Genomic DNA, 14,037 nt, shown 5'->3' with positions numbered 1-14,037 from the left:
ACATCTTCTTCTTGCTAAGCATCTGAACTGCTTGTTATAAAATCTCTTATTCTATTCATCTGTCATAGAGTTTGTGTTGCTCTGTCCTTTATCAAGCAATGGCTGCTGACATCAATTTTATTGTGCGCAAAATAATATTTTACTCTCAGGGCAGTATTCAATGACAATACTCGGCATGTGCAGCAAATCCTGTTTTGGATTCGCTGCACAGTCGCCATATTCCGGAGGGCTGGAGCATTCGCTGCCAGCCCTACCTGTCGCCCAGTGGCGTAACTATAGCACCGCAGCCCCCGTGACCGCGGGGGGGGGGGGGCGCTATGCATGTGCGGGCGCCGGGGGCTGCAGTGCTATAGTTACACCCCGCCGCCCTCCGCACCAACCCCCGCAAACCCCCCCATCCCCAGTCTTTACCTGTGTTCAGTACGTACGCGCTGGTCCCGGCTCACTTCTTCTTCTATGAGGACCACCACAAAATGTCCGCCCCCATTTAGCAGACAGTTCTCTGAAACTGTCTGCTGTATGGGGGCGGACATTTTGTGGTGGTCCTCATAGCAGAAGAAGGGAGCCGGGACCAGCGCGTACGTACTGAACACAGGTAAAGACTGGGGATGGGGGGGTTTGCGGGGGTTGGTGCGGCTGGCGGAGGGGCGGGTGGGTGGCTGGGCGCCCTCCCTTTAATGGTGGGGGGGCGCCCAAAATGTAGTTACGCCGCTGCTGTCGCCCTATTCAATGCCGCAGGGGCTTGCTGCCCCTGACGGCGATTCTTAACCCCTGCGCCAAATGCCGCAGAGAGCCGGGGACGGCGGTAGGCAGGGAGATGGAAGCCTCCCTGCCTGCGCCGGACACTGTGGGGCAGAAGCAGGGCTCCCGGGGACACAGGCAGCAGAAGCAGAGCTGGCAGGGGACTGGGGTAGGGAGCTGCTGCACTGCTCCTGCTCGTGCATATGTAATGAGCGGGAGAAGTGTGAAGTGAATATACGAATATGTAATGAGCGTCTCTCGGCTCCCGGCCCCCTGCTAACTGTTATGTGTAAAATATATATATATTCAAAATTAAATATATATTCATGTGCTGTAAGCACAGGAATAAAAATAGCATGCCCCTTCACATAATAAAATCCCTTATTTTTTTACACCAATTAAAAAAAACAAAAAAAAAAATTATTTTAAAAGTTCACATTCCAGTTCACCATAAAAAGATGGCGATTGCTACACGGTGACACACAGCGAAAATCACTTAGAAAGCGATTCGCCATCTGATCATTGAATACAATCACGGCGAATCACATTGAAAAACTCATTGAAAAATCACAGCGAACTGTCCGTCTTTCACGGTTCGCCGTCAGCGAATAGTGCACGTTGAATAGGGTGAATCACTTTTTCTGTTTTTAAGAGCACGAACATAGCACACATTCGCCGTAGAACATGGCGAATCAGCCTCATTGAATACTGCCCTCAGTATTCCCAAGTATATGTATGATAACATCTTGTACATTGTACACTTACCGTTACTCCCACGTTAGTAGGTTCTTTTCCAGAGATAAGTTTGCAGATAGCTTCATACGCTTCCTCTTTACTCTTTCCTTTAAACTTCTTTGCAGAGAGCTCTTCCAGCGCCTTTTTAAATTCTTCATAGTTAATGACCCTAGCAGACTTTGCCCTGCAACACAAAAAAATGATGACATCATCATCATGGATAATTGTAATCAGTAGAATATGTATGCTTTTCTATCTATCTATGGCCCTTATTCTGATCGGTGCGGCCGGATCCGAATATGCGGCCAGGACCGTGCGTGCGAAACCCCGCCTTCCATACGGATCGCCAACTCCGTCCATACGCGGCAAGAAGCTGTCCGAACGGACCGCACGTGTATTTTTCATGGAATACGCCTCCTCCATCTCAGGGAACCTCCCCCAACATTCGATGGTCGCAGACCATCGAATGCAGGGCCGAGTGTTCCACCAGCTCCCGCAACCTCAGACCACACGGACATTTTTCCGTGCAAAAGCAGGGATCTGGGCGGGCAGCTGACATCCGGCAATGTCATATGTCCGCCCCCTACACGTGCGTCACGGCCGCATTACCATACGTACGCCCAGCGTTTGCATGGGAACGCCCATGAAACGCGGGGTGTAAACATATGGTAATGAGCCCAAATAGCCCTTCACGCCCCTCTCCACCCCCTGGTCGGAGTGTTCACATTTCATGCGGGATTTGGCCGTACGCCCCGCTCGCACATGCGCAGAGATGCCTCTGCACATGCGCAGACACAAAACATCGGCGGCACGAACGCACGCGGATATTACCGCACCAACCAGAATAAGGGCCTATATGCTGACAATGTTGGTTATGGACTTGTATTTACTTAAAAACTCTTCTAATAAAGCACATTCACAAAAATGGACTGTATTTTGCCGATCACAATACTATTGAAAAGAATAGAAAACAGTTTCTAAAATCTGTATTTTAACCAATTATTAGCATTGAGATCATACTTACTTTACTTTGGAGAATACAATGTCAACGTCTGTACCGGTCACAGTTTTTCCATCAATCACTTTACACTCTTTACAAAGCTTGGCCCAGTTTTTGCCTGTGAGTTCTTGACCTGTTGCTTTCGTGTCCCCATAGATAGCAAACTTCTTAAAACTTTCTTCCAGAGATTCAACATCAGCGTTTTCAGCCATGGTCTTTCTATAAACGTAGAACAAATAAAATATATATTTGTGACGGTTGCTCATTGGGAGGTTTATTATATTACTTTCATTGCTGTGCTGCTTTGCACAGCAAAGCAGTGCTAAGCATGTGCTGCGCACACCTGTCATTGGTGTCTCCAGCATTACAAAGGTGTTCAGAAGGGTGCTAGTCCCAACTTCACAGCCTTAACAGTTAGCAGGCATGCCAATCGAAGGTAGTCACATACATCTCCTTCAGCCACTTTTCCTGGAGTAGAAGTAACCATATTGCCTACCAGATTCTATACATTCAAGCCCCATTAATAGCGTAGCTACACTCTAGTCTTTATTTTAGCAGAATGCAATCTTCATTAAGATCTGGTTCCTGTCTTGATGGCATAGCGGTTAGCATGATGATTCCTATTGTTGCCCTAACTGTGTGAAGTTAATATATTCTCTTGCACTTGCATGAGGTACACTGGTTTCCTTAGACATTACCAAAAATATACTCTAAGGCTCAATGGAACCCAAAAATCAACTAAACCTAATGAGTAATGGTATGCATGGGCAAACTAGATGGCCAAGTGGTTCTTAACTGCAGGGGTGTAGGGAAGACTGCTCCGGTGGTCTGCAAGGTCTAAGCACCGAACACCTCAGAGGGCCACTGTGCAGGACCATTACCCACAGCACAGCTCCCTTGTAGCCTGGTCAGCTCTGGGCTCTTCCAATCGGTGGAACAGCGGTAGGTCATGTTGCCACACATTTTCCCCGCGTATACTGAAGCAGACTGCAGTGGAAAGTGATGGGGCTATGGCTGAAGATGGTGAGGGGCTGAGCACGGTGAGGGGCATATGGCTGAAGATGGTTAGGGGCTGAGGAAGGTAATAGGGCTGAGGAAGGTGGTGAGGGACTAAAATCAGTGTTAAGGGGCTGAGGAAGGTGGTGAGGGACTAAGGTCAGTGTTAACAGGCTGAGAAAGGTGGTGAGGTACTAAAGTCAGTGTTAAGGGGCTGAGGAAGGTAGCGAAGATGCTGAGGTGACAAGGGCTGAGAATGGTGATGTACAAGTTTCAGCCACTGGCCTGGTTTTGGACTCTCTGGGGAAAGCACATGCTGTTTTGAACATCCTGGAGTGACTTAAGACTGGTCTCCTGTGATTATCTCTGAAGCTATCTGAAAACCCAGCAGGTGAGGTCCGTCTTCTCTAGCGGTCTGAGGGAAACAATGTTTTTTTTTTATTATTATTTCTTTATGGCAGTGGGGGCAATGAATCAATGCAGTTTTTTTCCTATGGGAGCAATCATTGAATCTTGGTGTTCTATTTTCCTTTGTGTCGGCCAATGTAGGTGTTCTCTCTTCATGTGTGGGCCATTGTGACTGTTTTAACTACAATCTTCTCAGTTTGCCCCAAGTGGCTACGTTGTTTGGGCAATTATCTTACTAATCATACTGTCTGGCAGACTACTCAACTGGTCAGCATGATCGTCATAGCGATATCCGCCTCCATGTTCTTTGTCAGCATTCTATGAAGAAGCACTGGTGCCAGGGGGAGTTTAGTAACGAATGACTGTTAGAACATACTAGGCCCATGTGTTAATAATCCCGCTACCAGGCGAACCATCGATATATCCTCTTCTATCTTACAAAGCGAGTTTCATCTATTTTTATTTCACAATCACCTTTACATTTTAACTTTCACACATATTATTTAGGGCTTGTTTTAGCAAAGCTTGGAGAGAGATAAAGTACAAACCAATCAGCTTCTAACTGTCATTGTACAAGCCATGATTGAAAAATTACATTTACTGTAGGACCTGATTAATCTCTCTCCAAATCTAGCCCTGCGCCTCTCATATGTATCCGCCCTTGCATTGTATTCCAAATGCTTCGTAAGATAAATACAGAAATAGTATTATCTTGGAGGCATACTAATAGTAAAACAGCATTGGGTCACTATATCGAAATTACAATAATGCTGCCATTAAGCTGTTCCTACTTGACACATGCTGGTAAACTATATGTTTAATGTTCCAACACCCGCACTGGAACAACGCTCTGAGCAGGATGACCTCCTGACTGCACATCAAATCTGAGACTATGGGGGTGATTCTGGTTGGCTCAATGTTGGTCCACATTGCTGGGTATTCTAAGAGGGCTTTATCTAGCAGTAAAAACCGGACAAGACCCCGGAACGCCAGACCAGGTGGTGTCCTGTCCAGGGGTGTCCGGTCCGGGTGGTTTCATGTTCGGGGGGGGGAAGAGGAGGAGTGAGAATAAAGCCTCCTGTATGGTCCGGCAATGTAGCAAAAACCAGACGGTCCGGACCACACGGGGAAGCTGTATCTCCCCTTCCCTATGTCCCTGGTGAAAGCTATCACAGGCCCAGGACAGGACACCCCCCGGACCGGACACTACAAGCTCCGGAATGCAGAGTTTGATGTCTGATCCGGCGTTCCGGGGTCTTGTCCGGGTCCGGTTTTTGCTTAGTTCCGCAGTAAATAAGAAAAATTCTGCAGGACATCACTCATCGCGGCCGGCATTAGCATTAGCATCACGCATCGCTTAGTGACCACCTAGCTTTAATTAGACCATGAATCACGTATCACAATCTGACCACGAGATAATTCATTTTGAGACATCATAGTAAAAGAAACGGAGATTAAACTCATTGCGGAAAAAAAAAACATGATGATTACACTCTGCTTTTATACAACTATTCTAAAGAACAAAATATCACAAAGGACAAGTGATACTATAAACACTTAGTACAACTGTCAGACAGTTACAGCTGGCTGGTATCCATTACTGTATCTGTTACAGACCAGTGTTCCCTGAACATACATAACCCAAAGTTACCTCCCCTCCTGCATTCTGCGGAGACTCCCTGACATAGCAGCAATCTCCCTCTCCTCATTAGTCTAGCAATCTCCCTCATGTCACCTAGCCCACATTACACTGTTACATCATAGTTACCTACCCTCCTGCATTCTGCGGAGACTCCCTGACATAGCAGCAATCTCCCTCCTCATTAGTCGAGCAATCTCCCTCATGTCACGTAGCCCACATTACACTGTTACATCATAGTTACCTCCCCTCCTGCATTCTGCTGGAGACTCCCTGACATAGCAACAATCTCCCTCTCTCCCTCATTAGTCTACCAATCTCCCTCATGTCACCTAGCTCACATTACACTGTTACATCATAGTTACCTCCCCTCCTGCATTCTGCAGGAGACTCTCTGACATAGCAGCAATCTCCCTCTCACCCTCATTAGTCTAGAAATCTCCCTCATGTCACCTAGCCCACATTACACTGTTACCCCATAGTTACCTCCCCTCCTGCATTCTGCAGGAGACTCCCTGACATAGCAGCAATCTCCCTCTCTCCCTCATTAGTCTAGCAATCTCCCCCATGTCACCTAGCCCACATTACACTGTTACATCATAGTTACCTTGCATTCTGCATTCTGCAGGAGACTCCCTGACATAGCAGCAATCTCCCTCTCTCCCTCATTAGTCTAACAATCTCCCTCATTTCACCTAGCCCACATTACACTGTTACATTTGGGGAAAAAGGATAGAGAGACAGATACACTTACATTGAATCATCAGCACCATTTCCCAGCACTTTACCAAGTATAGTAGCTCTTACTAACTGCTTTGGGGCTCATCTACATTTGGATATAAGTCATTTAAAAAGATTCCTCTCAGATGTAGCAGTACACACCCACGCTTCTAGGTGCCACATTCACAATCTCTTTTTACAATCTCTAATTATATGGAACTAGCCACGCCCTTTGGGTGGAGCATGACACGCCCCCTCAATGGGGTGCTGTGCAAAATTCTGCTACCAACTATAATCTCCCTGAAACTAGTTTTCAAAAGTAGGTAAGTATGACATAACCACACATACCTTACACCAGTAGTCCAATATACACATTCAGACTGTGTAGGAGAACCCACAGCTACCAAAATGTACCTGAGCTGGCGCAGAGCCCTAGTGAATGCCTATAGCTTTCTACATCGTATTAAATCAACGAGAATACATCTGTTTAGCCCGAGTGCACTGTGTGTCCTTTGTCTTATTGACATTATTACTCAATGCATTGCAGTGTTGAGCAGAGTCCAACATTGTATCACATGGCACAAGGAAGAGCGGTCATCTTCTATGAGACTCAGAAACGGTTTTGTTGTGCTGTGTATTTAGTGGTAACAAGCAGTTGCTATTTGGCATCCAACATAAAGTTTACAGCTTGCTATTTGTTCTTGCACGTCGTTGCTATGTAGCTTCTCAGTATATGGAATTACGTTAGCGAACGTACCTCCCACATGTTAATATTTCATGTTTACAATCTGCTGGTTCCTCTTGGAAAACTGTGAATGTTGGACTTTAATTGAACTGTAATTTCTGAGGAAGCTTAAGTCTTGTAAGTGCAACCTAAAGCCAACCCTTGTAGTGAAAGCGTCGGAAAATAAATAACAACCCTGCAATCGGAAAAACTCTCATTTGTAATTAAAACGATTTCTCCCAGATGCAGGTTTTATTAATATGGGAGCGCTGCTGAGGTTTCGTTGGCTGTGTATGTAGATTGCAGCTAGTATAAATGAAATAGATCATCGCTGATGTCACAGCAGCCTGTTCTACTACTTTCAAACACTACATATTGTTTAATATACTGGTTGCTTAAAATAAATGATCATGAAATACAGGCTCATTTCAAAACACACTTCAAAGAGATGCAAAGTGATTTACGGACCTATTTATAACATCTTCAAAATAACCCGGTCCATTTAAAAAAAAAATACTTATTGGCACAAAAAATATTTTCTATGTTCCAAAAAAAATTCAGCTGGGGGAGCGCTTCTGATTAGAGGTTATGCTGGACGGTGGCCGCACATGTGCACAGCAAAATATATGTCATGAGAATGTAGTACGCATGCTCAAACAGCAGGTTCCACATACTTTAATGAATGTGTACACTGGGCCGTGTGATTCGATCCTTATTCCATTGAATAGAAAAGGATTTGCATCATGTGGGGGTTAAGACGGACGACACTTCGTTTTGGGAAACAGTCCCCATCCCTCCCACAAATGGCCGCATGCTGTAATACCCCTTTCACACTGCCAAATATTTCCCGGGTTATTGCACATGAATGCACAACAAGCCAGGAAATTGGTCAGTGTGAAATGGTCCTGAAAGATTGTCCAACGCTCCAGGATTTCAACCCGGGTTTTGACCAAGATTGGACCCTGGATGCTCGCAGGTCCAGGGGCAGTGTGACGTGACCCGGGTCCCGCACACTGCACTGTTTAGGCGCCGCTGGAAGAAGCTGATATTTCTCAGTACCGCCCCGACCCCACCACATGATAACATCACCAGCCTGGCTTTATGCCGGGTCGGGCGGCTAGTGTGAAATCGCTTGCAAGCTGGGTCGTACCTTGTACCCGCAAATGCTTTCTAGTGTGAAATGGGTATAAATCATGCTGAAGTGTTCCTGGTGTCTCGCTGTGGCATCGCAACACATGCACACTATGCGCAGTCCCAAACTATTGTTTTATTGGGACCAAACTCGATCCTTTGCTTTGTGAGAATTCATACATACTGTAGGTTCACTGTCCACTGATGTCACAGCAGCATATTAGACTTCAGTCCCTTTGTTTTCTGTACCACAGAGGTGGAACTACCATTGGTGCAGCAGGTGCAGTGCAATGGGCCCCTGAGGACTAAGGAGCCCACTGCTGCCCCTGCCACCAACTGTTTCTCCCTGTCACACACTGCCTTCCCCTCCTTCTCACTGTTTGCCTCTCCCCGTCACCCACTGCTGTGCTGCATATTGTGAACGTGGGTTGAGGGGGGGGGGGGGTTGAATTATATTTTAGCACCTGGGCTCCCCACCCGCAAGTTCAGCTATAGTTATATCAGTATACTGTCCTAACTGGGTCCGGTATGATATGCCGGCGGTCGGAATCCCAGTGGTCAAAATACCAACGCCAGAATCCCAACCGCCGCAATGCCGACAAGGGTGGGCCTTGGACCCCCCCCTTGCGGGCTCGCTAAGCTCGGCATATTGACCACATACCATCCTAACCATATAGGTGTTGCTTTAGTTACTTTTGAGATTATACTTTTCTTTATTTTTTTTATACCCCACCAAAGGCAAAATATACATAAATGGTAACATTATTATTATATTTCCTATATAAAGGTGACATTACAGGTTTATTTTATTTATTTACAGTGTCTTATATAGCGCAGCAGATTCCGTTACAGCGTCTTATATAGCGCAGCAGATTCCGTTACAGTGTCTTATATAGCACAGCAGATTCCGTTACAGTGTCTTATATAGCACAGCAGATTCCGTTACAGCGTCTTATATAGCGCAGCAGATTCCGGTACAGCGTCTTATATAGCGCAGCAGATTCCGTTACAGTGTCTTTTCTAGCGCAGCAGATTCCTTTACAGTGTCTTATATAGCACTGCAGATTCCGTTACAGTGTCTTATATAGCGCAGCAGATTCCGTTACAGTGTCTTATATAGCGCAGCAGATTCCGTTAGTGTCTTATATAGCGCAGCAGATTCCGTTACAGTGTCTTATATAGCGCAGCAGATACCGTTACAGCGTCTTTTCTAGCGCAGCAGATTCCGTTACAGTGTCTTATATAGTGCAGCAGATTCCTTTACAGTGTCTTATATAGCGCAGCAGATTCCGTTACAGTGTCTTATATAGCGCAGCAGATTCTGTTACAGTGTCTTATATAGCACAGCAGATTCCGTTACAGTGTCTTATATAGCGCAGCAGATTCCGTTACAGTGTCTTATATAGCGTAGCAGATTCCGTTGCGCTTTACAGTTGTAGACAGTGATAAATCAAACTGGGCAACAACAGACAGACTTGGAGGTCGGAGGGCCCTGCTGCAAGTATACAATCTATACTATAGGTCATTATGATGAATACAACTCTGCACTTAAATGGTTAATGTAACCAAGGTTAATTCACTGACAAATAACTGAGGACAGACAGACATGGAAAACACATGATCCTTGGTTTCAAAAATAAATTGCTTAGTGATTTTCAATATAATCAAAATCTGTGGGTTCTATTTAATGAAGCGGTAAGCACCAGCGGCTTTTATCAGCGTGGTGTTACATGTTGAAGCTCATGCGGATCATAGAGGAGAAGGAGTTCTGTTTTACTGTTATTTACCTAATTACAATGGAATTTTTCTTTAGATCATAGTGATTTTATTGGAAATGGGTACAGTGTTACAGTGGGTAATGGGTAATGTCTTACATTGTTACCAGCACTGGGGGTATTCAATTCCCAGTCCCGACTGTCGGCACGGCCCGACAGTCTGGACCCTGGCTCGTTTTCGAGCCCGCTCGCCAGTTTACCGGCAGGCGGGGTTCAATGTCCAACATGTCAATAGGTGAAGAGGTGAATGTGTCTGCGAAAACGGCCTTGGATTGTCAAGATCCGGTCATGATGTCGACAATTCGTGGCCTTTTTTGGCAAAACGGGCCCGACTGCTTTTAAAGTCTGCTCCGTTCTGTCGATCTGCCTCTTTAATGCCGTTGGGAACGACAGCATTGAATAGGCGCCCACCTCTGTTTCCCCTGACGGAGATTGTGGTGGGGATTGAACACCCCCCCAAAGTGGCATACAAGATCCCTTTTCATCAACTGGTTTGAAAAGTGGTTTCCTGTGGACACAGAAGATGAGGCGCTTGCCTGATTTATCATTATAGCTCTACGGCATGAAGCTATACGGAATTGTAGTAAAGGGACACTGTCATCGCACAGACACACTCGCTCCACTGGCATCAGGCTGCACAAGCCAAAGACAATGCTGTTTACTTAAAGCTTTGTAAATTGGCAAACAGCTTTATCACTAGATACATAGGGTGAATGATAGTCCAAACGAGGCAAATATTTGTTTAGGATGGCAAATGATTTTAAAGTATCCCTATGAGTTTGTCTGGCAATAATCGTACACGTGTTTCTTGTCACTACGGCAGACTATATGAGCCAATAAGCTGTTTATAGGGGAGCTTCCATGCAAGTTTATGATCCAAGATTATGTCCGTGATATAAAACGAGCCATATTTAATGACTGCTCTTCATTTCTCTATTGTTCCTGTTTTCTCGGCTATGGCCTAAATACTATTTGTAAGCAGCACCCAGTGTAATGAGGCGTTTTCCCAGGATGGCCGAGCTGAGAACTTGCTTCTTTACCTCCTACCTCCGCTGACACTACTGTCACAGGCTGTGCAATAACTGATCGCACAAAGAAGCGCAACTCTGAGGACACAATTGGTCGGAACAGCTGCAAGTAAATTCCAGGTTTGGATCACTGTGGCCACCGTAATTAGGTCAACATTCAACAGATGACCCAACTAGGGATGGCTTAATGGTATTGTGGGCCCTAGGCAAAGCAATGCGCTGGGGCCCTACAAAAGACAAAAATCATATCTTCCTGCGGTGTCTCTCAACCTCCTATCAGCCATCCAGCAATTATTATGCTTAAAGTCATTAACTATTTGGCTGTAGGCCGGTAGAGAATGTTTCCCAGCAGCCCCGATTTTGTGTAATTCATAATCAAAGCAGCCTGGCAGCAATATCTACTAGCCTTCGAGAAACTTCGGAGGCACCAGCAAACCCCTGCTCGAAGGGTAAGCCCATGCGTCAAGATGGCATAAGTCATCTGGGTAAAAAATAATAATGGACAGGTAGACAGGTAAAAAGTCACCAGGTACAAAAGATTACGGCGAGAAAAAGGAACTTATTCTGCAACAGAACAGGCTGCAGCCGCCTCTCTAGAGTGTGTTGAGCTGGTGAGAGAGGCTGGCAGCCTGTCCTCTCTCTCCCACTGCCTGCAACAGTGAAGGGGGTAGCGGGACCCGGGCCCAGGTAAAAAGTGCCCCCCCCTCTCTCTCGGCACCTCTGGATGTAGCAACGCTTATTGTGTGACTTCCACTCGGTGCGAACCCAACGTCATGCACATGAGTCTAATTCGCTCCTGCGGCTCATAAAAAGCATTGAGCGGTGGTGTCGCAATGACGTTGCAGCATGGCAATTCCGCACAGCAAATGTCATTTACAACAAGCACCAGCAGCCGGATTGCGGCAACGATGAGCGCGCCCACATCTGTACCACAGTATTACTTCCCATTGGATTTATTGCACAATGAATGCAGGAAAAATAGAAATATGTTGGAATGTTATATTTTCCCCGTTGACAAATAGATATGTTAGACATTAAGGCAAATGTCAAAAAAATTAGTCTAAATCTGCTTTTATCTGTGAGGCATCTGGCTGGCAATGAATGTGAGTTATTTATATTTTACCTTTAAGTTCATCCAGCTGCATTAAATCAAACTCGCAGAACTATATTTAATCAATTTTAAAACTGCTGGAATTGCGCCATGTTGAGAGTACAGACTTTTGTTTAGCATAAAATATGCAAATTTTAAGAGTGTATCCCCCCCCCCTCTAAAAAAAAGTGTACACCTACAGTACATTATATGACGCTTTTGTCTTCTTGTGCTTGAAGAGGTGGAATCTATTTATATAAAAGGCTAACTTCTCCTCACTTCTATATAGTGAAGTACCACCCCTGACCTCTAGAGGCCACTCGATGGAACAAATGACCCCTTTGTGTGCTAAAATATGTCATTACAGAAAGTGAAATAATTTTTTGCAGGGACACTGGTCTGTTTCAAACTTTCTGGATATGGAGAGAGGGAGCTGTGAAGAGGGAGATTGGAGGTAGGAGCAGATAGGGACTGGGGGTGGGCTAGAAAGTTTGGGGGCTAAAAACTGTCACAGCTAAAAGTGAAAATATACTGCAGTAGCCATCATTTTGACGGCCTTTTAACTAATGGGAGACATAATGGACATGACTAGCTCAGGAAATGTTTGATCACTGTGGTATAAGTGTAAGTACAGAGATATATCTTCCTACTAGATTGTAAGCTCCTCCGAGCAGGGCCCTCTTCCCTCCTGTTGTCAAAGATCACTTCTCTTCACATGTCACTCACAGCTCTCCTATACTCCAACACTCAGTGACCATCTTCGTCTGCATACTCATCTCCATCATTGGCATCAAGCCTCTAGTTGTATGTTGATTGAGTCCTCACTACTTATATATAAGCTGTAATGTGTAATGATCTGTGGCGCTCTTTATTTGTAATGTATTTTTGTTATTTATTCAATGTTATGCCAAGCTTTGTCTCCCTGTATTGTTCCTTTGTACGGCGCTGCGAAACACTTGTGGCACCTTATAAATAAAATAATAATAATAATAATATATCTGCCAATAAATGTATCACTTGTAAGCAGGGTGCGAAAAAAGCTTCAGCACTTAGTAAATGACATCATAACACACACTGAGGGTGCGGGGCCGTCAAAACCAGGCAGCTGCTCCAGGCAGCTGTAAAGGAGCAAAGTGTACAGTACAGTATGTGCAGAGTGCAATGGGTCAGCAAGCCCCAGGAATCGGCACCCTGGACTACGGTACAGCTCGCACACACCCCTAGTTGCAGCCCTGCTTACAGGTGTTAAATTCACAATTATGTAAATAATGGTTGACAGCACTTACGATGGCTGGTCAAAGTGCTGTCATTGTTTATATATTTATCATTTCATCACGAGAAGGAAATGCCTATCTTTATTTGCCAACATATTTGACCTTCCCCTTTGAGATCCTGAAAGAGAGAATCAGGAGGAAAGTCCAGGAGGAATGTAGGTGCAATCAGCATCAGGGCCCTTATTCTGATTGACGCGGACTTTACCGCATACTTTCGGATCGCGTCTTTACGGCGTCTGCGCATGCGTGGAGAACGCAACGCGCATGTGCCACGCATTGACTCGGTACCAGTTCGGCCAGATCCCGTCCAGAACTGTTCACCGCTATCATTCGGGAAATAGGGGCGTATTATGGGCGTCATGCGGAATGACACATGGGCGTAGTTTCAAAGTGGGCAAAACGGGGCGGAAACATGGGCGGACACGGGGGAGTACACTTATGTTGGGGGGCGTACATTCGGAAACCACTCCGAATGCACGCGATCAAAAAGGGCAGAAATGTGCGGTGTCCACAAGTGTACTATTGCTTTGCGGACACCACTCGTTCATGCGCTAGGCGAACGTACGCCTAATGACTACAACCATTAACACCTGAACCCAATAGAATCTACTCCTTTACTCATTACTCACTAATAGGCCGCTTGTCAGTGCTTTAATTGAAACCATTGCTGCTTCAAGGAAACCTTACTAGTCCCCCACATATGCTGTACTTGTCACAGTTGTTGGTTTTATTTGCACTTGAAACAGTATATGTGTAGATTGTTTATAATCTTTTAC

The 14,037-nt window shown here is 45.4% G+C and overlaps 1 protein-coding gene across 2 annotated transcripts in view; it reads right to left on the bottom strand.

Annotated features, from left to right (window-relative positions):
• The window catches only part of TPPP3 (tubulin polymerization promoting protein family member 3), a 31,877-nt gene that overhangs the window by 5,452 nt on the left and 12,388 nt on the right, over positions 1 to 14,037 (bottom strand). For both annotated transcript variants that reach the window (XM_083165328.1, XM_083165327.1), the window contains exons 2-3: positions 2,501 to 2,695; positions 1,507 to 1,660 (exon numbers count right to left, since the gene is read on the bottom strand). In XM_083165328.1, coding sequence (XP_083021454.1) covers positions 1,507 to 1,660; positions 2,501 to 2,688 — 342 coding nt within the window. In that variant the 5' untranslated portion in view covers positions 2,689 to 2,695. The remainder of the gene's footprint in view (positions 1 to 1,506; positions 1,661 to 2,500; positions 2,696 to 14,037) is intronic.

Source organism: Crinia signifera, chromosome 11 (genome assembly GCF_055691185.1).
Source record: "Crinia signifera chromosome 11, ASM5569118v1, whole genome shotgun sequence".
In the NCBI taxonomy this organism is placed as follows: domain Eukaryota; kingdom Metazoa; phylum Chordata; class Amphibia; order Anura; family Myobatrachidae; genus Crinia; species Crinia signifera.
This window is presented reverse-complemented; position numbering and strand designations above follow the sequence as displayed.